Here is a 26,393-nt window from a genome sequence, read left to right as displayed (position 1 = left end):
TGGATTTAAAACTTTCAGATTCAAGTCTGTCGCTAAAAATCCTATAAGAATTCACATTCAAACTTTGTGGCCACGGATATTGTAATCTTGCCCTCATATTTTACACGATGAAAGCACAAACCATGTATTTTACTCAAATATAGTCACAGAAAAATTTGGAGATCTTTTTATAGGGAACAATTTCATTACTTAAAACATTTTTCTATAACAACTCGCATAGTTTTGGTGGAAAATAGAATTTTGAATTCTTAATAGCAGTTTTAATTATAAAAAATATATAAGTTTGATAAAAAATGGTGCTAAGGAAATTTGTAGATCTTTTGGGCGCGAATAATTTTCTTTTTTTATTGTTATCTTGCATAGTTTTGGTATAAAATGGAATGTTTTATTTTTAATAACATTTTTCACCATTAAAACAAAAACTGAGCGTCTTATTAAAAAAATTCAAGCGGATAATTCCTTTGAAATTGATCGTGTTCACAAACGACAACAACGGCATGAAGAAACTTAAGTAAAATCCATTTTTTTCAGTGAGCTAGCCCAAAAACTTCGCGATTTGACCAAATTTACAAAATTTATTGTCATATATAAAACCAATACGTTCTCATTGAAATTATAGTCTTAACAAGATGACGATAAGCGCAGCACTGTACAAGGTTTCCAACGTTAAAATGTTGGGAACATTTTATCTACTTTTCATACATGACAATGGAAAAGAAAATCAACTTCATAACTCATCTTACAGAGTTTCAAGGTACGCTATCCAATGTTCAACATGTTACCGCAGCCAAAAGTAACTTTTAACACGTTATTTGAAATTCACAAACTAATAGACCTTTAGACAGCCGTTGTAAAAGTTTTTGGAATTTAACAACTCTATTTTAATCTACTTAAAATAGTCTCTAATCTTGCATCAATAATCTGCGAAGTATTGAATAGAATTTCTAGTTTAGAAAAATTTGCTGACAGTCTGATCTCAGATCTGACCCAGATCTGGCGTAGTCCAGACCGTCTAACCTTGACCGTCTGGTCTGGTCCAGATCTGGCATAGGTCAGTCTTCCATAACATAAAAATTTCTAAATGTCAATCTTAAAGCTTTTCTCAGTGTATGTCCCAAAGAAGAAGTGTTTGGAATTTTCGTGATAATAATTTGGAAATTTTGTCTATGCAATACAAAAATTACCAGAATAATACTCATATAGATTTAAATAAATGTTATCAAAATAGGAGATACACTGTTCTAAGAGAACCTTATATGTAATTATAGTATTTCTTGTAAATAAATAATCCTCTTTTGTTGTTGGAAATGAATTGTTGTAATAGTTAACAGTGTAGTAGTAGTGCGTGCAATTTATAAATTTATTCGATTAGGGTTCGATTCTCGGTGATTGCGAACTTTGTTCGAGTGTGTTTTTCTAGCGTTATTCTTAATATGTAACTGAAGATATTTAAAAAAAAATATCAATACATTCAATAATTCTTCATCCAATTTTTTTGTGTAGTTTGGTCTAAAATTGTGTACAATAGTTTTCTAGAAAAAATTAAAAAATTGTTCAGTGATTTTCTTTTTATTTACTTTTAATATATTATGTATTATCTGCCCATGCTATACTATGTGATATTTATTTGGTTGTTTTTTTATTTAATTATTCAACACTGGCTGGAGCGACTAAATAGCCGCTAACTAGGCGAAAATAGCACTGATCCGGCTCAGAATAGACCGTCTGAACTGCGCGACAGATTAGAATCTGGACGGTCAAATCTGGTGAGTGCCAGAATATTATTCCAAATGGGCTACTTATCTTTTAATAAAACAAGTTTTAACAACAGTTTATCACGCAAACGAAATATTTTAAAAACGAGAATGGATCCTAGATATGCCAAACAATACTCGAAGCATTGAATATGGCTAAAATGAAATTTTTTACTATTTTTTATACACAGCCAAAAAATTGTTTTAACCACCTACATGCATTTACTTGAAATCTAATTATTATAGGATCACGAAAATAGTCTCTCAAAGGATTCATTTTTGTTTAAACTAGAAATAAATATTAAATCTTTTGTTGATCTAGAGAAATGAATTAGTCCTTCAAAAAAGTAATGAATCATTCCTTTAGAAGAACACAATAGTTTTTAAAATAAATGTTTATTCATTTATAGTTAACCCAATGATTATTTCAATTGGCATACTTAAACTGTTCATAAAAAATCAACGTTTGTTTCAACAAAATAATTATTTTGTTAAATTAAATATTTATTAACTTGGTTGGTAGGAATGCTTCTTTCAATTTACAATACGATGAAGTCTATTCCAAATAAACATTTCATTTAATCAAATAAATATTTTACGAAGATAAATGCATATTTATTTAAATTAAATATATACATGTTTTATTGATAAATGTTCGCGTAATTTGTTTTATTTTAATACTTCTGCAGATTGAGCAAATACATTGTTCAATTAAATATCCATATGTGTTTCATTTGAAGAAATATTTCGTTGGCATTTGTGATCGAGTGTTATAAATACGTTTGCGACAGCGACGTGGTCATAGCTGTAGTTTACGATCGACGGGCCCAAGTTCAATTCCCGATGAAGGTGGATTTTTCGTAGAATTTTTCTGTTTCAAATTCATCAATATTTTTATCCATGTGAATTGATTAGATTAAATTCGTCTGATATGAGTAATAAAAAATTAAATTTTAATTTAAGCTGGAAGAATTCTGTTGTCTAGAATTTATTTAAATCAGTAGTATATTTTTAGAAAATTATTCTTCTTGCTTGCAAATTCATTTATTATTGGAAAAAAATTATTCTGTTGCTTGAAAATTTAACTACTTTGTTAAATAAAATTGTTTGTGAAAAATTAATTTTTCAGTTGAATAGTGGACTTTTTTGTAGAAAATTAATCATATGGTTTGAAAATTCATCTTTTTGGTTGAAAATGTATTACTTGTGGTTTAAAATTTAGGTATTTTGTGAAACCACCTTTTTTGTTTCTAAATTATTTTTTAAACTGAAAGTTAAAGTATTTCATTTTTGGTTTCAAATTTTGTTTAGTTGCAAATTCATTTCTTTCTATAAAAATTTAACTATTTTGTTGAATTTTTTTAAAAGTAATTTTTAAACTTAAAAGAGTATTCCGTTTAATATTTTTATTGTGTTCAAATTGCACTGTTTGTTTAAATTTAATATAAAATATTTTTTGGTTGGAACATCAAGTATTCAATTTTTTGTTAAAAATTTATCTTTGCTGGTTCAAAGTTTTGATACTTTATTAAAAAGAAATATTTCCGGCTGAAGATTCATTACTTTAGTTGAAAATTCACCTCTTAGTATAAGATTTACCTTTTTAGCCTCTCTAGTATAAAGTTAATCTTCTTGCTTGAAAACTCACCATTTTGTTTGAAAATTCAACTACTTTATTTCTGGATGGAAATTTCTCTTTATTAGTTGAAAATTGTACTATTTGGTAGAAAAAGTGAGCAGTAACTAAAATATTAAATTTTGTCCCTACAAACTAAACGACTTACTCTTTTTCTTTATTTAACAAATGAACTATTAAATTTATTAATAATTTGTATATGAAAACCTATTCTTCATTTATTAAATTTAAATTTTCGCAGAACTCGGCCCCGAACAGGTCGCGTACTCTGGTGAGTGGTAAACTCCCCCATTGCAAAGAATAATATCTTTGCCCATTGGTCTGGTCCATGGACATAGAAAACAAGGGACTTGGTATGCCATTGCGGGGGTGTTACAATGAGGGGGGAGGTCTGCCACCTTTTGATGTCCCGCGACAAACATGGCAGCGCCCACATGTTTATATTCTCATGCAAAGTTTGTCGGCAATAATGCTCGTGCGCATAATCAAATGGCACATCGTAAGATGGCGGCTCTCCCACTTCCTAACTTACCGACATTTTTTATCATACCAATTCCACACGAAATTTGATATTGATAATTATTTTGGTAATTATAAAAATGTTTTAGTACATAAACCTTCAACAATCCTTTTTCTTTATTTTCCCAAACTTTCATCTTAAAATCTTATTTCGAATTGGTATGACGAAAAAAATATATCGGTAACGTAGGAATCGGATGCCCTTAAATTCTTAAAACATGCCCTTAAAAAACAGATGTTTAAAAAAAACTACAACAAGTTTTTCACCTGTACGGAAAGAATAATTTTTTTACAAATAGCAACAAACATTTTTTTATTAAAAGTTTAAATAAGATTTTCAATTTGGATTTTAATCTAATTTAAATTTCTTAAATTTTTAAAAGCTTATATGCATGAAAGTTGAGCAGTATATTACTAACTTTGCTTGACTGAAATTTCAAGAAAATGCAATGATCTACAATCTAAATAATTTATTTTCCTTATTCAGAAATGTAAAGGCATAATTAATAACTATAATTAAATATATAAGATATTTGCTATTATCAATTATGTCAATAATGTAATGAAAATATTTGAATTTCGTACCTTCTCAGGCTCGGTTGATAACTTGTATATCTGATCTTATCAGCCTTTGAACAGAGAGCGAGTGACACACGAACGCAGTGATACACTGTTTACGTCGCCATCATGATTCACGTCCATCAGCTGAGTTGATTTCGTGATTTGACAGTCTTTTTCTGTTGACATTCCTTAATTTGGTGAATTTGGTTTTAAATGACCGTATCTCCTTATCTCCTAACATAAAAAGGGCAATGCGATCATTGTCGAAAGTGCGATGACCAATGTTATCGGTAAGTACAATTTCTTTTCCTTTTTATAGAATGCATTTTCTAATGACGCGCGACTAACTTCAATTGTAATACGTCGAAATTGGTTTCCTTTAACTTTTGCTCTTTTTATTTTTGTGTTGAACTCAAGGGTGATCTTTTTCCATGATTCAACGATAAGTTTGACTCATATGGAGACAAAAAGTGACAAATTTCAGGTTTTCTCACAAATGTTGTAGTTCCGCTTTCTCTGGTTTTTGTGTTTTCAAACCTGTTGTTTATTGTGCTTCATGTTTTATATTTGATAATTTTTCATTTGAAAAGGAGCAATCCCTTTTTAATCTATACATCCGTGTTACTGCCGTAACCTCACTTTCTGTTAATCTTCAAAGATTATACGCAAAAGGGATATTGTTTTTCACACCCTGGAGTTTCAATCGCATGTGGGCCTGTCTAGAACCTTAAGATTTCAATATAAGAAATATAAAAAATGAAATCGTAAGCAACACATGTGAACAAAATCGGTTCAAGTTTAATTTCAATATTTTTTAAATAATCAGTTGAGTTTTTATCTTTTTTAATTATATCATTTAGTTTAGAATGCGTAGTTCGAAAAACTTTCACTTACGAATTTTCCATTTTGGAGTTTAAATTTTAGGCATACATGTTTCATTTAAAGAATTTAAAAAAGCAGCTTTTAAGGATTTAAAAAAAATTAGTTGCGTTTGAAATCGACAATTTGGGATAAAAAACCCTTTTAGTTGACCAAAAAACTATAAATTCTGATGATTTTCAAAATTCAATTGTACATTAAGTATTAAAAAGTTAATGATACTTGGTTTTACCAAACGATTCGGAATCAATTGGAAAGTCTTAGTAGTTAAACAAATTTAAATGGCTGCTTGAAACTTTATAAACTATTTTCAATTTTAAAGTAACTTTTACTCTAAAATTTGGAAATGTGAAATTCTTTAGTTAAAAATATAACAATTTATTAATATTGAAACATATTTAATTGTTTATTTAAAATAACAGGGTGACCGCTGGACCTGGAAACCTGAAAAACGGGGAATTTTATGAGGCCGGGGAAAACCGGGAAATGACAGTGAATTTATTTTTTGACCGGGAATTTTATAAAATTTTTAGATTACAAATTTTGTCCAACTTTGATTTCAACCGTTTTTTAAATAATTTTTTAAATTGTGATTTTTATAAATTATTATTTCATTTAGTTCTAAATGCTTAATTCGACAATCTTTCGCTTTAAAAATGTTCCATTTTGATTTTTAAGCATATATTTTAATTAAAAATATTTTAAAATGCAGTTTTAAAGGTTAGAAAAAATTAGAAGTTTCTGAAATCGAAGATTGTTTTATAAAAAACAGGGTGGCCTCCGGACCGGGAAACCGGGAATTTTACGATTTTTCAGAATAAAAATCTGCCCAAGTCCGAGTTTTACAAATAATAAGTGTGCTATTCTTATTTATAAATTCAAATTTAATTTTTTTTTAAATTGAAGAATTTTCTAAAAGTTATAGAAAAAATTCAGTTCATTTTGAAGTATATTTAAAAGTTCTGACAAAAAATTCAAAAATGATTTTGAATTTGGGAAAATTTTAAACCACTTCTAGATTTTTCAAGTTTTTGAAATAAAATTTGGAAACTTTGGAAGGATGCCTAGACTATTTAAAATAAAAATAATTTATGTTCTAATTTAAGAACTGTTGAGATAAAAAAATTATTTTTCAATTTTTGATGTGTCTAGCGTAAAATTACTTAAAATAATATAATTTTGAAAATTTTTAATGTTCATTGCTAGATTCTTTAATTTAGGCTATTGAAAATGTTAACGTAGATTTATATTTTTGGAACTTAATCTGAATCTTTGAACTCTATAATTAATCAAAGTTCTAAATTTTGCAGTTTATTTGGATTTCATTTAAAATTGTTTAATTGAAAAGTGTTAGTACCTTCCATTTGGTACTTGTAAATTTTTGAGCATTTGAATACACAATTTTTGAATTCAAAAACTTTTAAACTTCAATTTTAAAAGTTTAGAATTTAAGTGGTTCACTTTGAATACTTTAATTAGTTGTTTATTGTTTATTACATCATAAGGAAAAATGTTTAGAATATAGTTTGATTTTTTTAATATTCAAAACTAAACTTTAGACGTTGCTATTTCAATTGTTTTACTTAAAAATTTAATTTACAAGTAAAATTGTTGTATTTTGAGGTATAATAAATAAAGAACACCTGTTATTATTCCTAGTAAAAATTCTAGTAAGTTGAAGGGATATTTAGAAGGTCTGAAAAGATTAAAAATTAATTTAAAATTTGAACCGAAATTTATGAAAGGCTTAAAAAGAATAAAAAACATGTTCTAAAGATTCCTAGGAAAATTGAAAATGACTTTTTATTTGAGAACATTAATTGCCAGAGAATATTTAAAAACAGAATAAAAAGATTTCAAAAACTGTGAAAAATGAATATCGGAGATTTAAGGAAATATTTGTTATTTTCCATGTTTAACAAAAAAAAAAAAAAATGGGAAGAAGTAGAATCATCTTAAAAAATGTCTAGAAGTTCTGAACAAATTTGAAAAATAATTTAAAATTGTTATAAATGTAAAACAACATGTAGGTGTTTCAACATTTTCAAGCTTTTTAAGAATTTTTAAACTATTTAAAATGAAAATAATTTAATTTTCAATTTAAGAACTTTTCAGTTGATAACAAAAATGTAATGGTTCAATTTTTAATATTTGTATCTTAAAATTGCTTCAGACGATTTTTAAATCAAAATATTAAATTAGTATGTATCTCTGAAAATAAAAAGTATTAATTAAATTAAAAATGCAGCTTATTCGAGAACTTGTTTTTTTTTCACATTTTCTAGCTCTCATTTGGCATTTTTCTCTTACCTCGTTTTTGATGTCTTCATATTATGTTTCGCAGTCTTAAATCTCTAGCATGATTATCCATTATTATTACCGAGGTTCTGGTGGTTCGGAACCCACCTTAAGCTGTAGGTCCCCCATCGTGTACTTGACTGCAACCCAGTCTGTCAATGATGGGGTAAAAACCAGGCTTTGTCCAATATGTCTGGGCAGACAGCTCTCATCAGATCACGTGATTGCATTATAAAAATGCGTCCGTGACTGATGATATATACCGGGACAACCCCGTGCAAAAATGATCAAATAAAAAATCCATCTCTAACCAAAAATGCCTTCGACATGTTGGGCAGTATAAGTCTGTGACAACATTTCAATAATAATAATAATAATTCATATACAAAAAACTTCACTCATTTATTTTTTTATTTTTTTTTATACAACCAATTCCATGTCAAATCTTCTGCAGAAGTTCCTCCATTGGGAATGGTTAAACTGCGATACGCCACCTGGTGACAGAAATTCGATTTAGAAGGACTAGGCACGATTTTAAAGATGCATTTTAATTTGTGCATATAAGTATTGCTCTCTTTATTGTGATTTTCAAACGATTATAAACTTAAATGGACTTATTTTGAAGAAAAATGGTGACTTTTTTAAATTTATACATTAAATATTTATTATTTAAAAATCTGATCTAAAAGTTAGGTTAAAATTCCTATTTAAATTCCAGTCGTCTATTATTCGTGTTATTGGCATAATATGGATAAAATTTGTTGCATTGAAACTTACATGAAGTAATGAAATAATTTTATTTTTTTAAAACTTTCACAAAAATGTTTTTTTTTTTCACTGTATAAGATGGAAATGCTACCTAAAACTATTTTTTTTTAATGAATATTTGTTTTTAGTATACAATCATTGTTTTATATTTGACAAAATAATCGTAAAAACACTTTTATGCATAAGTTAAAATACATGTTTAAAATTGTACCTACTCTTTCTAGTTACACTTTTCGGCACCATGTGGTGAAATAGTAGACCACCATTCCCAATTGTTAGTAATTTTGATGAGAATTCGAGTATCCGTTCTCGTATGATGATTTTAATGATATCAAGATGTTTTGTTCAGTCACGTTATTCACATTAAGATGGAGTTTTAAAGAAATATTTTTAAGGCCTTAAAAACTGTAAACAATCCCCAAGACTGTTTTTTTTTTCGACCAGACCGTAGGCATAAATAGGAGTCAAGCAGAAAATGTCAGAATTCAACCATTTTAGATTCAATCATTAATAATTGTTTTATTTCAATTTTAAATTGCTCTAATTAGTACAATTAAAAATCAGATTCAGTTTTAAATTTGAAAGTGAACTCTTTGAATCCTTTAGGATTCTACAATTTTAGTTCAATTAAAAACCTTAATCTTAAAAATATTAAAAATTAATCAAACTTCTAGATAATTTAGAAAGTTGCGTTGCATTAAATATTTTGGATTTGTCGAATTTTTGTCGTCCACGCCTAAAAAATATTCAGTTTAGGAAACTTAAATTGGGAATAATAAGTTTATTAGGTTTAAGCGGCCTCAATTTTAAATTATACAATATTAAATGTTTCCAAATTGACATTGTACATTCTGAACGTAATGCAGCGATTTTGCAAAAATTTGTACTCTACACAACTTTATTTGACAAACTAAATATTTTATCTTATCGCAGTTAAATCCTCCGATTCAAAACACTACAAAAATTTATAAATTAAATTTTGCAAACATAAATAAACTCTCCACAATAAAACTTTATGTGAGATAATGTAATAAATATAATACTATTTTTTAAGCTCTACACAAAACAGAAAAAATGTAAACATGACACAATTAAATCCCAGGCGTTAAAATTCGAAACAATGTGAAAATAAAATTTATTGATGCTAAAATTAACTTGACAGGATTAAACTCTACATGGATAGTGCATTAATACTCTACACAATAAGTTATTTTAGGATTTTAAATTATTGTGGCTTCAAAAACTACAGAAATAAATTATAAAAATCAAAACCTTATACATAACAACTTGTTTTTAATTGTTTTAAAAGTGATGTAATTGGTGTAAAATTGATTTGTGTAGAGTTTTTAAAATTAAAATGATAAATAAAGAAAAATTATGTAGAGTTTAATGTTTATTTAATTATATTGTATAGCGTTTTTGGTGCATAATTTTATTGCGTAGAGTTTATTTAACTTTTCAAAATATAATGTACATAAAAATTCGTGTAGAGTTTTACCACGCGTAGAATTAACTGTGTACAGTTTATTTTTGTAAGACCACTACGGTAATTTCGAAATACTTTAAATTTATTATTATTTAGTCTAAGATACTTAACGAAATTTTCAGTTTTGAATAATTAGTATTGCCATTTTTTATTTTTAGAAACCCTGGAAATGAAGATTTCTTCATTTGTATAGTCCATAGTTTCGTTTTGTCTAATTTTTTTTTGTATAATTTGTAATGCTGTGCAGTTTGATTTTTTTTAAATATTAGTTTATCTTATTATTAAGCTTATTCAAGGTTGAAAGCATCTATTTTTAAAAGTCTACACAATTAAATGTTTAATTTAAAAATTGTGCTGCATCAAATCGGGAAATGATAAAGATCTTTTTTTCTGAAATTTGAGTGGCCTTGTACTGATGAACGAATTATTTATAAACGAAAAACTAGTGAAGTTATAGGACAAAAATAGTAATTCCACAGCTTTTATTTATTCGAAATATTTTATACCCAAAATGAATAAATGTGTTTTCATGAAAATGACTTAGGATAAATAATTTTCTTGTAGTGCATTCCACCACACATTGTGATTAAAAAAACTGTTATTTTTCATTTGTTTAAAAAATGTTTTCTCAAACAATTTGCTTAAATATGCGACATACAAAAGAGCTAATATATAAAATAATTCGGTTCTGCGGAAATTACCTGAGGTTCAGGTTTTGGACAATTTTTAGCTCCACCATATTTTTTATATCGTATAAGTATAAATAGTGAAACGCATAGGCTTCATGTAATTTTTTAGCAAAATATAATGGCACTATTAGTTTTTCCGTGTGTCATATTTTTAAATAATTTTAAAATATTTTTTTTCCGAAAATCAATGATTTTATGACGAAATGACCTTTTGAAAAATACTTCGAATGAAGATATTGTTCTCGGAAAATATTAACTTTTTCCAACTTTTTTTATCATAGATGTCACTGTGAGCCGTAAAGATTGTTTTAAAGTTATGCAACGTAAAAGAAATATAATTAACTTAATTGTCAATAATCACTGATAGTGATATTAGAGTAATGTTTTTTTACAACGCTTATTCTTAAAATACACATCAAATGAATTTAAAAAAAATATAATACGAGTATCTACAATCTTGTAAAAGGAAAGGCTCCTACTATTTCCTATTTAACTAATATATTATCTTTTTGACACTATAATAATGTTTGCGAAAGTTTTTACACTATTCTCAGAAATTACGTTGTATCATCGGGCTATATATTTGATCTTTAATTTTTTCTTGATTATTCTAGAATTTTGAAAAAAATGTTAATGTTCAAAATGACAATTTGAATCTTAAGTTTTTCATTTAATTGCAACATCGGTACTACCATACCCCTCTTAGATTTTTGTTTGTTTCAAAACAATAAATATTTTAATAACAACATTTTATTTAAAAATTTTATCTTTGACTCGTTTATGCATTTTCAAAACAAAGTTTATCATTTTTATTTTTGAAAATCGTGTGCAATTTTTGTTAGTTTATAATAGTTTTTCAGGTGCTGAAATTTTCGTCTATAATAATTAAACTTATGAGGATTATTATTATGACGAAAAATTGCAAGCATCTTACCAAAACCATGATTCTTATACAAGTGAAATTGCTAATATAAATTATATTGTTTTTAGCGCTCTTTCGGCTGGTACATTAAACATCCAAAATTTCTATGTGGATTGAGAAGGTTTTCGGTATGGATTCTCTTTTCACCCAGAATGTCTGCGAAGATCTGGAGGACATTCCCCAGACTGAGGAGCCTGTCTGGATTCTTGGACGAAAATATAACGCGATGAAAGGTACTATATTCATTTAACAAGGAAATAAAATAAACGAATCCATTTAAAATCAGACATTCTGTACACTTGCAGTTAGTCACCGAATCATGCACGTAATATGTTTTTTTGTCTTTAGCATAACTTAAACGAGATTTACCATTTCTTTTACATTTTAGATTAGGTTAAGTGTTTTTCGTCGAAACTTTTGATTTTTATTCAAATCTTTTTAAGTACTCTAAAATCATATAAATCCTTGGAAAATATTGAAATCTATTGCAAATTATTTATAATCGTTAAAAATACACTAAAATATTTTAAATCCCTTGAAACATTTTAAAGGAAGATTCACAATTTTCTAACAATTTTAGGTTACGTTAACAGTTTCAGCCAGCCTCCTGTAACCGAGAGTTGAAAATGGCCCATGCGTTAAAAACGGCCATGCGGCGGCGCTACTAGTAACTCTGCTCTAGTTGTTTTAAAGGTTATATGACTTATCGTGTAGATTCGTTACAAAATCTTAAAAATGTATCAAGAAAACGGTTTATTTATGTAATTATTTTGAAAATGACACGGTGGATTTTTCTAATGGAGTTTTTTTTTATCGATTTAATTCAATTAATTATGCCGATGTGTATCGCTCCGGGGTGCAAATCAAGTTATACAAGTTAACTCAGAAACCCGAAAATCCCGAATAAAAAAGTTTGAAGCTTTTTAATAATTACGATTTATGAAAGATTCAAGAAGAAATGGTTTAGGTTTTATTTTAAAAGGATTATTTTTAATTTTTGAATATCTCATAATGTGGTATAAAAGAATATGGGAGACTTTGAGACAATATTTTTAATTTTTCAGGATTTACAAATTTTTTCAGGTAAACTGACTTGTCAGGGTGTCAAGAAAAGGAAAAGAGGTTTTGAAGATTCATGGGAAATTTTTAAATGATTTTTTTGTAATGAATTTCGAGAGATAATTGAAAAAAAGATCACAAGCATTTCGAATTATTTCCTAAAATTTATAAAAAGCGTGTAAAAGATTTCCAAGCAAGATTTTGAAATTTTGCCACATTACATAATTTTAGAAAAAATTTCAGTAAGTTTAAGAGATATTCAGAAGTCTTGAGACGATTCAAAAATAATTTAAACTTGTAAAGATTTTTAAAGATTCACAAAAATTGTGAAAGAAAAATCTGAAAGATTTTAGGGTAATTTTTTTAATTTTACAGAAAAGATTTGAATACTTTTAAGAGATTAGAAGGTTTAGAAGGTCTGGCAAGATTTAAAAAAATTGTCCTTTACTTTAAAAAAAAATTAAAGAAGGTTTTTAGACTTACCAAAAGAGTTCCTAAAATCACTAAAGAGAGATTAGAAGATTTTGAAGCAAAATATTTCAAATTAGTAATTTTACAAATATAAAACATAAAAAATTGAGTAAATCCAAGAAATATTTAGCAGAATTGAAGGAATTCAAAATTAATAAAAAATTCTAAAAGTTTTCAAGAGAATAAAAAAATTGTCCTAAAATTGCTGGTAAAATTTAGAAGATTATTTTCAGGAATATAAGACGTTTTAAATAGATTATTAATATTCGAAAACTGTGAAACATTTTCAACAATTTAACAAATATTTCTTTATTTCTTTCCAACTTCTAAAAGCCCTAAGTCTCTTTCAAAAAACTTAAATTTTTCATATTTGGTGAAATTTAAGTAAAAAAAATTCTTTAAAATCTTCTAGATTTTTTTCTGACCCGTCGGAAATATTCTAAAATCTTTTTGTTATTCTTCTCAAGAATTTTATGAAAATTAGATTTATATGAATTGAAAAACAAGCTAATAATACTTATTTTTTTGTCCTTAATCCTCATAATTTAATTTCAATATGGATTTATTAAAACACTTCGAAAAATAATTCTCAAATAATTTGGGTGTTGCCAAAGATAAAGAATATTCATTAATGATCTCTATTTAAGAGTTACTATACAAATGTTAGAATATTTTAGCTTCGTTACAAAGTCTATTTAATTTAAAAAGTGTCACATTTAAGAGTTCGTTATTCAATAAAATTGCAATAGAACAAAATATTTTGTGATTTATTATATTCCTAGTTTGTAATATATAGATATATCTAATAACTATATTTATTATATAGTAGCATTATATTGTAAAACGGCAATATAAAAAAAATAATTTTTAATCGCTATATTTAAAAGTGTTGAATTTTCGGGACTAATACAAAATAACGAAAAAATGAATATCAAAACCACAAATTAGCGAAAAAAATTGCCGAAAATATAAATTAACCATTTATAAATTGACCGAATTATAAAATAAATAAATTGTTAAATTCGTATAAATATTTTTATTCCTGAAATTTAAATTTCCCGAAATTTCAGATTACCGAAAATAATTAATAACTTATTAATTTATGGTCGGTCTGAAAGTCGGTGAATTTTAGTTTGGGATGTTTTTAAATTCGGAATTTTATTTTCTGTCAATTAAAAATCTTGTTATATGAAATTTGGAAATTTCATAATTCTATAATGATATATATTTTCGGAAAATTTTTGTATTAATATGTATATTCGTTATTTATTTTTAAATTATTTTTAAATGTTGTGAATATCCATACAATTTGTTTGTGTGTTTGAATTACTTCAATTATGCGGCTTTTTCTTATATAAAAAAAATAAGTAGCTGCATAAGTCTCATTTAATGCCTGACTATACTATAAAATAAATGATTTTAAAGGGGTTTTCATATTTATTTTGTAATTTTTATGCAATTTTCCTATGACACTGCATGGCTTTCTAGAATAAAGTTATCACCAGCGCCGCCGCACGGCCATTTTCAACTCTCGTGACACATTTTTTACATTGGGCAGTACAGTGGAAGCACTCCCCTGGTTTCAGCCAGGGGGGTCCTTCCACTGTACTTTCCAATGTCAAAAATGTGACATGACACTTGAAAACAGCCGTGCGGCGGCGCTAGTAGTAACTTTGTTCTACAAAAACATGCAGTACCACAAGAAAAATGCATTAAAATTACAAAATAAATATGAAAAACCCTTTTAAAATCAATTTTTCTTCATAGTGTAAAGTCAAGTAGTAAATGAGACTTACGTACTTACTTATTATTTTGTTTAATGTAGGGAAAAAGCGGCATAATTGACATAATTTAAAAGAAATCACATGGATATTCAGAACTAATAAAAATCAATACAAAAATAAATAAAAAATACACAAATGAATGAAAAAATTACCAAAAATATATATTATTACCGATTTATAAAATTTCCCAAATTTAAAAATATCCGAAACTAAAATTCACCGACTTCGAGACAGAATCTAAAATAAACGAATTATTAAATTTCCACAAATATTTCTATTCCCAAAATTTATAACTGGTGAACATAGTTAACTGATTATTAATTTATGACCTATTCATAAAATTATAAATAAGGGAAAAATTTAATGAATGATTAATTAATAATTTATTAATTATGTTCGGCAATTTTACATTTCAGTAATAGAAATATTTACGGGATTTTAACAATTAACTTATTTTATAATTCGGTCAATTTATAATTAGTTCATTTATATTTTCGGCAATTTTTTTTTGCTAATTTCCGAATTTTTTATTCATTTTTTCGCTATTTTGTGTTAGTTCCGGGTATTCAAACACTTTTAAATATAGTGATGAGCTAATTTTTTTATATTGCCGTTTTACAATATAATGCTACTATATAATAAATATAATTATTATATCTATATATTACAAACAAGGAATATGATAAATCATATAATATTGTTTTCTGTTCCAATTAAATAATGAACTCTTAAATGAGATTTTTTAAAAATCAAATAGACTTTATAACGAAGCTAAAATATTTTTACATATTTGTATAGTATCTTTTAAATAAAGACGATCAAACGAATATTTTTTATCTTTGGTAACACGCAAATTAATCAAAAATTAATTTTCGACGTTTTATAATAAATCATAATAAAATTAAATTATGAAAATTGAGAACAAAGAAATAAGTATAATTCGCTTGTTTTTAAATGTATGTAAATATGATTTTCATAAGATTCTTGAGTATGTAAAAAAAAGATTTTTGAATATTTCAGACGTGTAAGAAAAAAATCTAGAAGATTCTAAAGACATTTTTTTATTTTATAGGATTTTACAAATTATTATGCAAAATTGAAGTCTTTCTAAAAGATGTTTAAGACTTTCAGAAATTGGGAAAGAATCAAGAAATATTTGATACATTTTCGAAAATGTTTCACAGTTTACAAATGTTTCTAATCGATTTAAAGCGTTTTAAATTCCTAAATTTTTTTTAACTGACTCAAATTGATCTTAAATTTTATTAATATCATTCAATATTTTTAAAAAATGACCTTAACATTTTTTTAATTTTTCCAGAAATTTTAAGACAATTTTTTTATTCTCTTGAAAACTTTAGAAATTATTTTAGAGCTCCTAAAGTTTAGTTTTGAAATATTTAGAAATCTACATTTCGAAAATTATTTTAAGGTTTAACATTCGTAATATTATTTCTTTTAATAAAAAATTATTTAAAACTTCTACACGAATATAAGTAATTTTTTTTAATCTTGTCAGGCTTTCTAAACCTTCTAATCTCTAAAAATTATAAAAATTTCCCGGCATTTTTTATTTATTCTGCAAAATTTTGAAAATTGCCTTAAAATATTAGAGATTCGTCTTTGACAATTTTTGAAATCTTTTTGAATAATCTCTTAGAATTAATTTTTAGACATAAAAAATCATTTCACTTTTTCCTAGGAACATGAAAAAATGTTTTTCATATTCGTGAAGCTTTAAAAAATTCTTAAATATCTTTACAATTTTTAATTATTTTTAAATCGTTTCAAATCTTCTGAATATCTCTTAAACTTACTCAAATTTTTTCTAAAATGATGCAATATGACAAAATTGCTAAGCTTGCTTTAAAAGCTTTTACATACTTTTTAAAAATGTCAGGAAATAATTCTAAATGTTTGTGATCTTTTTTCAATTTTCTCTTGCAATTCGTTACGAAACAATCATTTTAAAATTTCCCATGAATCTTAAGAATTTTTGTTTTATTCTCTTGACGCCCCGAGGAAATTTATCTTATCTAAAAAATTTTGAACCTAATGAAAAATTAAAGAAATTATCTCAATGTCTTCTATATTCTTTTACTCCTCATTTTGAAATCATAAAAACTTAAAATTATTCTTTTTAAATAAAAACTAAACCAGTTCTCTTCAAAATTAGAAGAATCCACTGAAAAATTCAAATCAAATTTCAAAGAAGATTTAGAATTCTGAATTATTTTTTGTTATTTTAGTGTTTTTCTTCGCAAATTAGCATTTTTAAAATAAAAAATCTTTATATTTCAAAGCAAATTCACAAGTTTTGATTTTCAACGGAAATTAAAAAATTTTAAAGGATTTTAGGTTAGATTGAAATTTTTCACCTGAAATCGGTATAGATCTTAAAGAACATTTACAATTTGCTAACAATTTTTATTTTGTTTTGACATTTTCAATATCTTAGCTTTATTTATCGGAGATCGTTTATTTTAAGCAAAAATAGTTGTACAAAAACAAAATTTCCAATACTGAACAATTTTAATTTGAAGATAAAAAAAATTGTCGTTGCTTGTTATTTTTACTATTTTAGATAATAGATACTATAAAATACCAAAAATTTGGTATTAATATCAATATGGTAATGTAATTTTTCAGAATTGGATGTAATTCGTGCATCCATAGAATCGAAGTTATGGTTCACCTATCGGAAGAATTTCGTTCCCATTGGAGGCGTCGGGTCGACATTTACCTCAGATAAAGGCTGGGGTTGCATGCTAAGATGTGGTCAAATGGTACTGGGTCAAGCCTTAGTTTCGTTACACTTAGGTATGATTTTTTTATATTATTCGTATTTTTTAGATTATTACATAAAATGTAAATAAGTGATCATTTCAACATTCATAGCCGTGTTTCCCGAACTTTTTTACTTGTCCTACTGTTATTATTAATTTATTATCATTAATAATTATTCAACATTTTATCTCCACGATTTTTTTTTGTAACCGTTAACTGAATAAAGAAAAGTAATATTTGTTAATTATAAATACTAATAAAATCAAGATTAACGCAAAATAAGAAACCACTGTTAAAATATTGATAAAAATTCAGTTTGTACTTTATTTTGAAATATCTGAATAAACCGTTCCAGACCGAGTAATATCGAATTTACCGTAATTAATTTTTGATTAAATTTGATATAACTAGTATAAACAAATCTAATATTTAGTATAATAGAATTTAATACATTAAATGTTTAAAAATTTTAATTCATTATTTAAAAGTTACTTAAAATTCCTTTTTTAAGGCTTCCCGAAAAAGACAAAAGTATTTTTTGTAGATAAATATGGTTTATCTGTTTTTTAACATCGACTTTTTTCAATATAGTTTTCAATGATTAAAACAAACACTGTTTAACCAGAAATGGAATTTTTGATTTTTTCGCAGCATTTTCAGTGAGTTGACCCTTAAAGTGGGTGTCGAAAACCCCGAGCAATTTTCAAACTCCCATAAACCATACTTAATTCGAAAAATTCAGTAAGTGTCGCCATCTAGCTTTAGTTGGTGACAGTAACTGTAACTAAAGTTGTTTAGCATACTGCGCCATGCGTCAGTCTACTTGCAGCAGATGCTAAAAACTGGTGGCAAAAAAATCGTGGGGTATCTAACACCCAGTGTGCACTTAGTGAGTGAAGAAGTAATTTTGGAGCGAATTTTTTTTAAATTCATTGATTTTTATTTGCTTTGTAGCGTCAGTATATCATATGAAGTGAAATCATTTTTTTTTTATTATTATTTCATACTTGTTTTTTTTGTAGATGGCTTATAACTTACGGCATCACGTCATGCGAGAGCAGACTGTGGATGTGTTGAATAAAATAGAATTGTTAAAATGCAGTTCTTTATGTCTCTTTTTCAATTTCTTGTATTGTTACAGTATTGCATGTCAAAGTTCCTCAATTTTTATAATAATAAATCGATTTAAAAGCAAAAAATCCGATTCATCATTTTATCATAAAATTGACTTTTCAACTGTGCAAATCAATATCTTTTTTGAAAGCTCTCATGTTGCAATATTTTTTTTATGAAAGTACACTATTTCAAAAGTATAATCATAAATTTTCAGGTTAAAATGATTAAAATTGCGTGAGTTATCATTTTTTAAGTAAGAAACCCCATTTTTCACGTTTTTTTCAGTAATTTTTTAAACAAACTTTAAATAAATAAATGGCTATAAAATCAACTCTGTCTTATAAAAGATACCTTAAACTATATCGGATAATTTTATTGTGATGAAATATTCAATAGGGGTTAAACAAGACATGATTAAAAACGCTGGGGTATTTTAGACCCACGCTGCACTCTACCGTGATTTTTACCATGTATGCACTTTGAGGGTTAAATCTTAAATGTTTCTTCAAGAATTAAATGTTTTTCTTTGGACTTGAAAAAAAGTGTGGACAAACGCAAATAATTTTGAAAATGTTGTAATTATAATAAAGATTATTGTAATCGTGCAGACATTTTGCCTTGTTCAAATAAAATAAATTATTGTTATTGTATAGTTTATCAGAGAAGTATAAAAACACATATATAAATTCGAGTTAATTTAACTCTCACTTTAAGCGTAGACGGTTTGAAAATTTTCTAATATTTGCAAGTAAATTTTTTCTTTCTATTTAATCGAGTACGATGTGCGACATCTGAAACGAGAAGCTAAAAACTTTTAAAAAGTTGAATAATGAACGTTTATATCTACTTTTTCATTTTAAATATTCGAGTTTCTAAATTCATTAATGCAGGTAGAGACTGGACGTGGACGCCAGAGACAAAAGACAGTACGTACCTGAAAATTTTAAGTCGCTTCGAAGATCGAAGGGCTGCGCCTTTCTCGATTCACCAAATCGCTCTTATGGGGGCCTCTGAAGGAAAGGAAGTTGGTCAGTGGTTCGGACCCAACACTGTAGCACAAGTATTAAAGTATGTATAATATTACAATCTATATAGCCTTTTTAAGTCTGAAATGTTCAGTATTGAATAATTTGAAAACACGGTTTGAAGTTGAACTATTTTGAATTGAGAGCGCTGAAGTAAAAGAATAACTAATCGGGAACATGTACAATTTTATTCATAAGAAGTAGGGTCATCAACAGCAGTTAAAAAAAAAAGTAAAGTTATGTTTTCTTTTATAAACTTTTACATCTTTTTTTATGAGCGAACATATATTTAAATACAGAATCGCGTTAGTTGTATTTCAATACCTTTAATTTTGAAAAAATTATGACCTTTTGTTAAAAATATATATTTTTCAAAAACACCTTTTTTTAACAACAATTTTCTTATAACTTTATTTAATTTTCACTAAATTTAAGCTAGCCCAACGCATTGGGCGAGAAATTTTATCCCAACATCATATATCTATACGTATAGTTTAAATATTATTTTCATCTTCAAATCTCAGATGAAATCATAAAATCCTAACTCGCACTAGTGTGCTGCTTTCGTATGCTGGGTTGAAGTGTACCGTTTGAGGGTTGATAATAATAAAAATGAATGAAATGTCAAAAAGCAATACTACATGTTAAAAAATTCCGTCAAGTACGAATGTTAGGAAAGTTTATAAATAGACGTGTTTTTTATTAAATCGAATTAGATAAATCAATAATTTTATTTGTTTCATGAGAAAAAGAAATTAATATTTTAGATGAATAAAAAGACATTTGATGGGCCAATAGTTTAATAATTCTTTATTGTTAAAAAATGAGGAAGCAAGTTTTTCTCTCAGATTTAAAATCTGTTCTAGACCAATATGTCGAAGGCATCTTTGATAAGAGTTCCATTTTTTTAATATTCTGCACACGGCTCTCCTGGCCAAATTTCTGACCGCCAAATTATTTATATATTAACATAAATAAATCATATATATTAAAATTCGAGTAGGTGCTTCGTGGAGTATTTTTTTGCTCATAGAGTTCTTGTTGGGATTGGAATAAATCTGGAAATAATTAACATTTTTTTTACTTATCAGGCTCATTTTCAGGGAAAGTCTCTATATTTTTTTCTAAATTCTTGAGATATTTTCGAAATCATTTTTCTAGATTCTTTTCTAAATGCTAAACTTGGTACAAAAAACTCGAAATTGTCTAAATACTAATATTTTTAAAGATCATTATTTCTCATATTTTCAGAAATTTTAGTAATATTTATAAAAATATTAATGTTTTTCATTTTTAAAATCATTTCGTGAATAAAATGATCATTTGAAATTTTGCAAAATACCATAGAGACTTATTAGGCGCAAGATTTTATTAGCTTTTGTGCGATTATGAGGAAAAGAATTCAAGCTTATTTTATTATTATTATCATCATTATTATTTAAGGTTATAATGTGTTAAAACTTGCATGATGCAGTAAAATAATTGTTTTTTTTTTAAGGCAAAAAGTAGTAAAAGGAAACGTGATTTTCCACTGTAGATTATGAAAATTACATCTCAAATACTTTGTTTCCGATAAAGGCTTAATTTTATTATTCGCCAATTGTTTTTATTTCTACAAAACAATTTCACAATTATTTTCATGCATAAATTAAAATGCATATTAAAATGTTAATAACAATATGCAACAAAATTTGGTAAAATTTGTGTTTTTTGATTTTTATGGCATTTCTTTATGTATTTTTAAAGCGCTGATTCTAACACTGACCTTTTTTCGTAGCATCAGTATTTTCGGGCGTATTCAAGATTTAATTTTCAATATCACATAAAACTTTTTTTAGTCTGTTCTTGTGAAAAACGCGAAAAGATAGGACATTTTCGCCTTCAAGTTCATATTTCACGAATAAAAAAATACTTAAAAGACCCATCAGTTGATAATAAACAAAATCTTGTTACACAATGTTACAAAATTTTAAAAAATTTACCTAAATTACCACTAAGTTACAAAATTTGAAAAATTGTGTTTATTTTATTTTTCTGGTATTTATTTATGCACATAAACGTAACAAGAAACATGTGGCCATTTTCGAAAACATAGGGTAATAGTCCATGCATCGGTCTTCAGTTTAAGTCCTATTAGAAGTAGAGTTCTGAGCCGGATATATTACTTTCAAAATGGTAACGAGAATGAGAATATTAACGAGAAAAGAAAATTGCATTTTTTCTTTAACCCTTTTGGTTGAAAATTCAGCTCTTTTTCTGAAAGTTTGTCTTTTTTATTATAAAGTTTACCTGCTTTAGCAGAAATTAAATTTTTTTTGATAAAAATGCAACTGTTTGGTTAGAATTAAGCTATTATACTATTTTCTTGAAAACTGAACTATTTCGTAGATAATTTTATTTTTGTTTAAAATTTATATTTTGGTGTTGAAAAATGAACTGAAATATTTTCTGGATGAAAGTTCCACTTATAAAAAAAATTTGTTTTTTATTACAACTTCATCTGTTTTAGTGCAACATTGATATTTTGTGGGTAAAAATACAACTATTTGGTAGAGAATTTAAGTATTTTGTTAGAAATTCATCCTTTTTTGGTGAAAAAAATTCGTCTTTTTGGATTGAAAATTATATTTTTTTCGTAGACTTATTTTTTTCTTACAAAAATCCCATTTTTTATGTTACTGAGTTAATTCGAATCTTTTTTGGATGAAAACTCAAATTTTTTGTAATTAAAAATTCTTCTGGTTTAAGATAAATTTCATATTTTTTGATAAAAATGCAACTACTTGCTAGAGAATTTAACAATTTCGATAAAAATTCATCCTTTTTGGTTAAAAATTCGTCTTTTTGTATTGAAAATTATTTTTTGTTAAAAAATTCATAGTTTGATCGTGAAAACGTTTAAAAAATTTGCTTGAATCGCTTTGTTAAGAAATAACTTTTTTTGTTAAGATTTATATTTTAAGATGAGAAGTTATCTCGTTGGTTAAAAGTTTAATTATCTTGTTATAAATTAATCTTTTTTAATTGAAAAATCAACTACTTGGGTCAAAGTTAAACTACATTGTGATTTTTTTTTATTGAAGGCCTATGTCTGGTTGAACATTTAACTGTTTAGTGGAAAATACTTTTTTTTGTTTTGTTTAGAATTAATGTTTTAACAGTAAATGGAACTTTTCCATTTTTTAAGATTTATATTTTTTTTGTTAAAAATTTGCATTTTTTTGGTAACAAAATTTTTTTTTATTTTGAAATTGCCTCTTTTTTCCGTAAAAATGCCCCAGTTTCGTGTAAAATTAATTTTTTGTTGAACAGTCATATTTTTTGTTTGAAAATTGAATTTTTATAAAGAAAATTTTTCTTCTGGTTTGAAGTTTCAATAATTTAGATAAACTTTTATTTATTTTTTCAGTAAAAAATCTTTATTTGTTGAAAGTGCGTATTTTTTGTTTTAATTTTTTTTCTTCTGTTGTCTCAATTTAATTCTTTTTCATTAAAATATAAATAAATTAAATAAATTTATACATTGGAAATTTTTTTATTTTTATATGAAACACTGTAATTCCTGAATATGTCTGAGCTAGAAAATAATTTATTTTCAACCGCTGATATAACATGAACAATACACATATTGTTAAAAACCATCAATTCTTAAATTCTCATAAATTCTTTTAAATTCTGCTAAATTCTGTCCTAGTTCTGACCTAGTTCAAAAATGAAGCTCGATAACTCTTAGAAATCTTATTAACTTTTTTTCGAAATTTTTTTGTCCAAATTAGTGAATATTTGTGGGCTGTACGTTATTTTGAACTAAAAAAGTCTTTTTTCACCTTTTATATATATATAGGCAAATAACGCACGATATAAAAAAAAGTGCAGAGAGGAAAAATGTTTTTTTTTTTTATTTCCTACAAGATTATATAAAAGAAAAAGAAAGAAAAAGAGTTTATGGTTTCGTACATAAAGCAGTCCCGCACATTGGGAAGAAAAATGACTTTTTTGGTTCAAAATAACGTACAGCCCACAAATATTCACCGATTTGGACTAGCAAATTTCGGAAAAAAAAGCTAATAAGATTTCGAAGAGTTATCGAGCCTTATTTTTGAACTAGGTCAGAACTAGGACAGTATTTAGGAGAATTTAAAAGAATTTAAGAATTGATGGTTTTTACCAATATTTTTATTGTTCATGTTATATCAGTGGTTGAATACAAATGCTCTAGCTCAGACATATTCAGGAATTACAGTGTTTCATTTACAATAGTTGAAATGAAAATACCTAATGGCGGTAAAAATATTCCAACTGGTGGCGCTCTGATCAGGTAGTCTAACATTTGAATTGGCAAACATTGCAGAGATTTCACAATTATTAAAAAAACGATTAGCTTGCGAGAAATGTACGAAAATTATGTCGTCAAAAATGTAGCCAATGGTACATCTTTCAATTTTTTTTTAAGTTGTCTTGTTCTTAATAATTGGGGTAAGCATGGGCCGTGTGTTGCTTAGGGTGGTCCAAACATGCCTATACATAAATACGTTTATGTAAATTTTATTCAAAATCCTCTATATTAGCTGAATCTATTTGAAACTCAAAATTTTCCTTAACAGATTGCCATAGAATATGAATAAAATTTTACTTTTTGAATATCGCCCCTATAAGTCCCTTTTATACGGTCACGAAAAACACCCTTATTTGAAATAATGGGTTTTGTTAGTTTTTGGTTTTAATTATGACTTTTTTGCATTTTTAAAAAATGTAAATTCTATTTGATACAAAAGATAATACTTTATAATGATAATCAGATGTATAATAATTTGTTTAAACAATTTCTTATTGTTTTCAGTACTTTTCTCTTAGAATAAAGATAGAAAGTCGCAGTTTTTCCCACTTTTTTCCATTTCCCAATTAGAGTGAGATAATAGTTAATTAATGTTACAAAAGATAATTTTTTAAACAATTTATTGTCATTGGTAATTATATTATCTTTGAATTATAATAATAATTATTTTTATAGCTATCTTCGACTATATTAATACTATGTGCGGCTTTTTTTCTGAAATTTTAAACTCTTTTTCTCTTTTCGCTTAATGGTAGACAGTTGCGAGGTTTCGACTATTTTTAACCATTTGCCTAGTCTTCACTTGCAGTCACTTAATAATTAATTAAATTGATCGAAAATAATTTTTTAAACAAATTATTATTGTCAATGAATATCTTCATCTATATTAATGTCAGATAGTTTCGATTTTTTCTGAAGTTGTCAACTTTTTTTCACTTTTCACTTAGTGAGGTAATAGTTAATGCAAGATAAGAAAAATAGTGGGTTAAACAATTTATTATTGTTTTCAACTATCTTCTCTTAGATAAGTGTTAGAAAGTTGCGTTTTTTTTTTAATTTCCACAAAGTTTTAACATCACTCTAAAAGAAGATAGGTACAAAGAATAATAAATTTTTGAAATAAGCATATTTGTTAACTTGCATTAATCAATACCTCACTAAAGGAAATCTGAACAAAAAATTTGAGTTAAAAGAAACCGCAACTTTTCAGCACTTAACTAAAAGAAGATAGTTATAAACAATAACAAATAGTTTTGACGATTATGTTTATTATTCTGCATTATTCATTACTTTAATAAGTAATAAGTGGGTAAAACGTTTTAAAATTTCAAAAGAAACCACAACTATCTACCATTAATAAAGCAGAAGATATTTATAAACAATGATAATTTGTTTATATAATTGTTTGTGCTAACTTGATTTAATTAATAACTCACTCTAAGTGAAAAGTAGACAAATGGTTAAAAATATCAGATACAACCGCACCTTTCTGGCATAATTTAAATTGTACATAACCCATATTAATACATTATTTTAAAAAATAATGTTGTTAATTTTAATCATTTATTTACCTCACTCTGATTGAAAATTGGACAAAAAGTGCAAATTTTGCGAAAAACAGAAGTTTTCTCGCATTATTCCAAGAGAATATTATTACCAATAAATAATAAATTGTTTAAACAATTATATTTGTTAACACTAATTAATTATTATCTCACTCTAACTGAAAATCGGGAAAAAGTGCAAAATTTTGTTTAAATACTCTGACTTTATATCTCTTTTCTAAGAGAAAATTTTTAAAAACAATAATAAATTGTTTAAAAAGTTTATCATAATCAAATTATCATTATAAAGATAAATTGTATTAGATACAACTAAATTACATTAGATACAACTAAATATCGATTTTTTCTAAATAAAAAAAATGGATTGATTTTTTTGTGCATTCCAACAAATTTCCGGGCGATATGCATGAAATTTGAGAATAAAATATTTAGCTCCTGGTTACAAGTCGGAACAAATAATTTTGTTTAAAAACTACAATAATATTAGCAAAATAAATCAAAGAAATATAAAATTCGAACTGCTTTCAAAATGCATTTCGCATCCGGATTTATTCTGGAAATTCAGGAAATTTTAAAATGGTCAGAGAAAGTCAGGGGAAACTGAACTTGCGATAAACTAAAATTGACTATTGTTGCTAAAAGTGTTTAAGAAAAATGTGAAAATAAGTAAAATTTTCTTGCATTAGCATTATTGACATAAGTTTCAGGTTTTTATATTTAATAGTCATTGTATACCTA

At 26.2% G+C, this 26,393-nt stretch overlaps 1 protein-coding gene across 2 annotated transcripts in view; it reads left to right on the top strand.

Annotated features, from left to right (window-relative positions):
• Positions 1 to 4,568: 4,568 nt before the first annotated feature.
• The window catches only part of LOC117174106 (cysteine protease ATG4B), a 39,023-nt gene continuing 17,198 nt past the window's right edge, over positions 4,569 to 26,393 (top strand). Inside the window, exons 1-4 of one of the 2 annotated variants that reach the window (XM_033362859.1) lie at positions 4,569 to 4,760; positions 11,581 to 11,745; positions 17,476 to 17,646; positions 19,620 to 19,797. In XM_033362859.1, coding sequence (XP_033218750.1) covers positions 11,619 to 11,745; positions 17,476 to 17,646; positions 19,620 to 19,797 — 476 coding nt within the window. In that variant the 5' untranslated portion in view covers positions 4,569 to 4,760; positions 11,581 to 11,618. Of the gene's footprint in view, positions 4,761 to 4,847; positions 4,955 to 11,580; positions 11,746 to 17,475; positions 17,647 to 19,619; positions 19,798 to 26,393 lie in introns of those variants that run through there. The other variant, XM_033362869.1, reaches the window with a different exon arrangement.

The sequence above is a fragment of the Belonocnema kinseyi genome, chromosome 1 (genome assembly GCF_010883055.1).
Source record: "Belonocnema kinseyi isolate 2016_QV_RU_SX_M_011 chromosome 1, B_treatae_v1, whole genome shotgun sequence".
NCBI classification, from domain to species: Eukaryota; Metazoa; Arthropoda; class Insecta; order Hymenoptera; family Cynipidae; genus Belonocnema; species Belonocnema kinseyi.
Note: the sequence above shows the minus strand (reverse complement) of the source record. Positions and strands in the feature narration are given on the sequence as shown.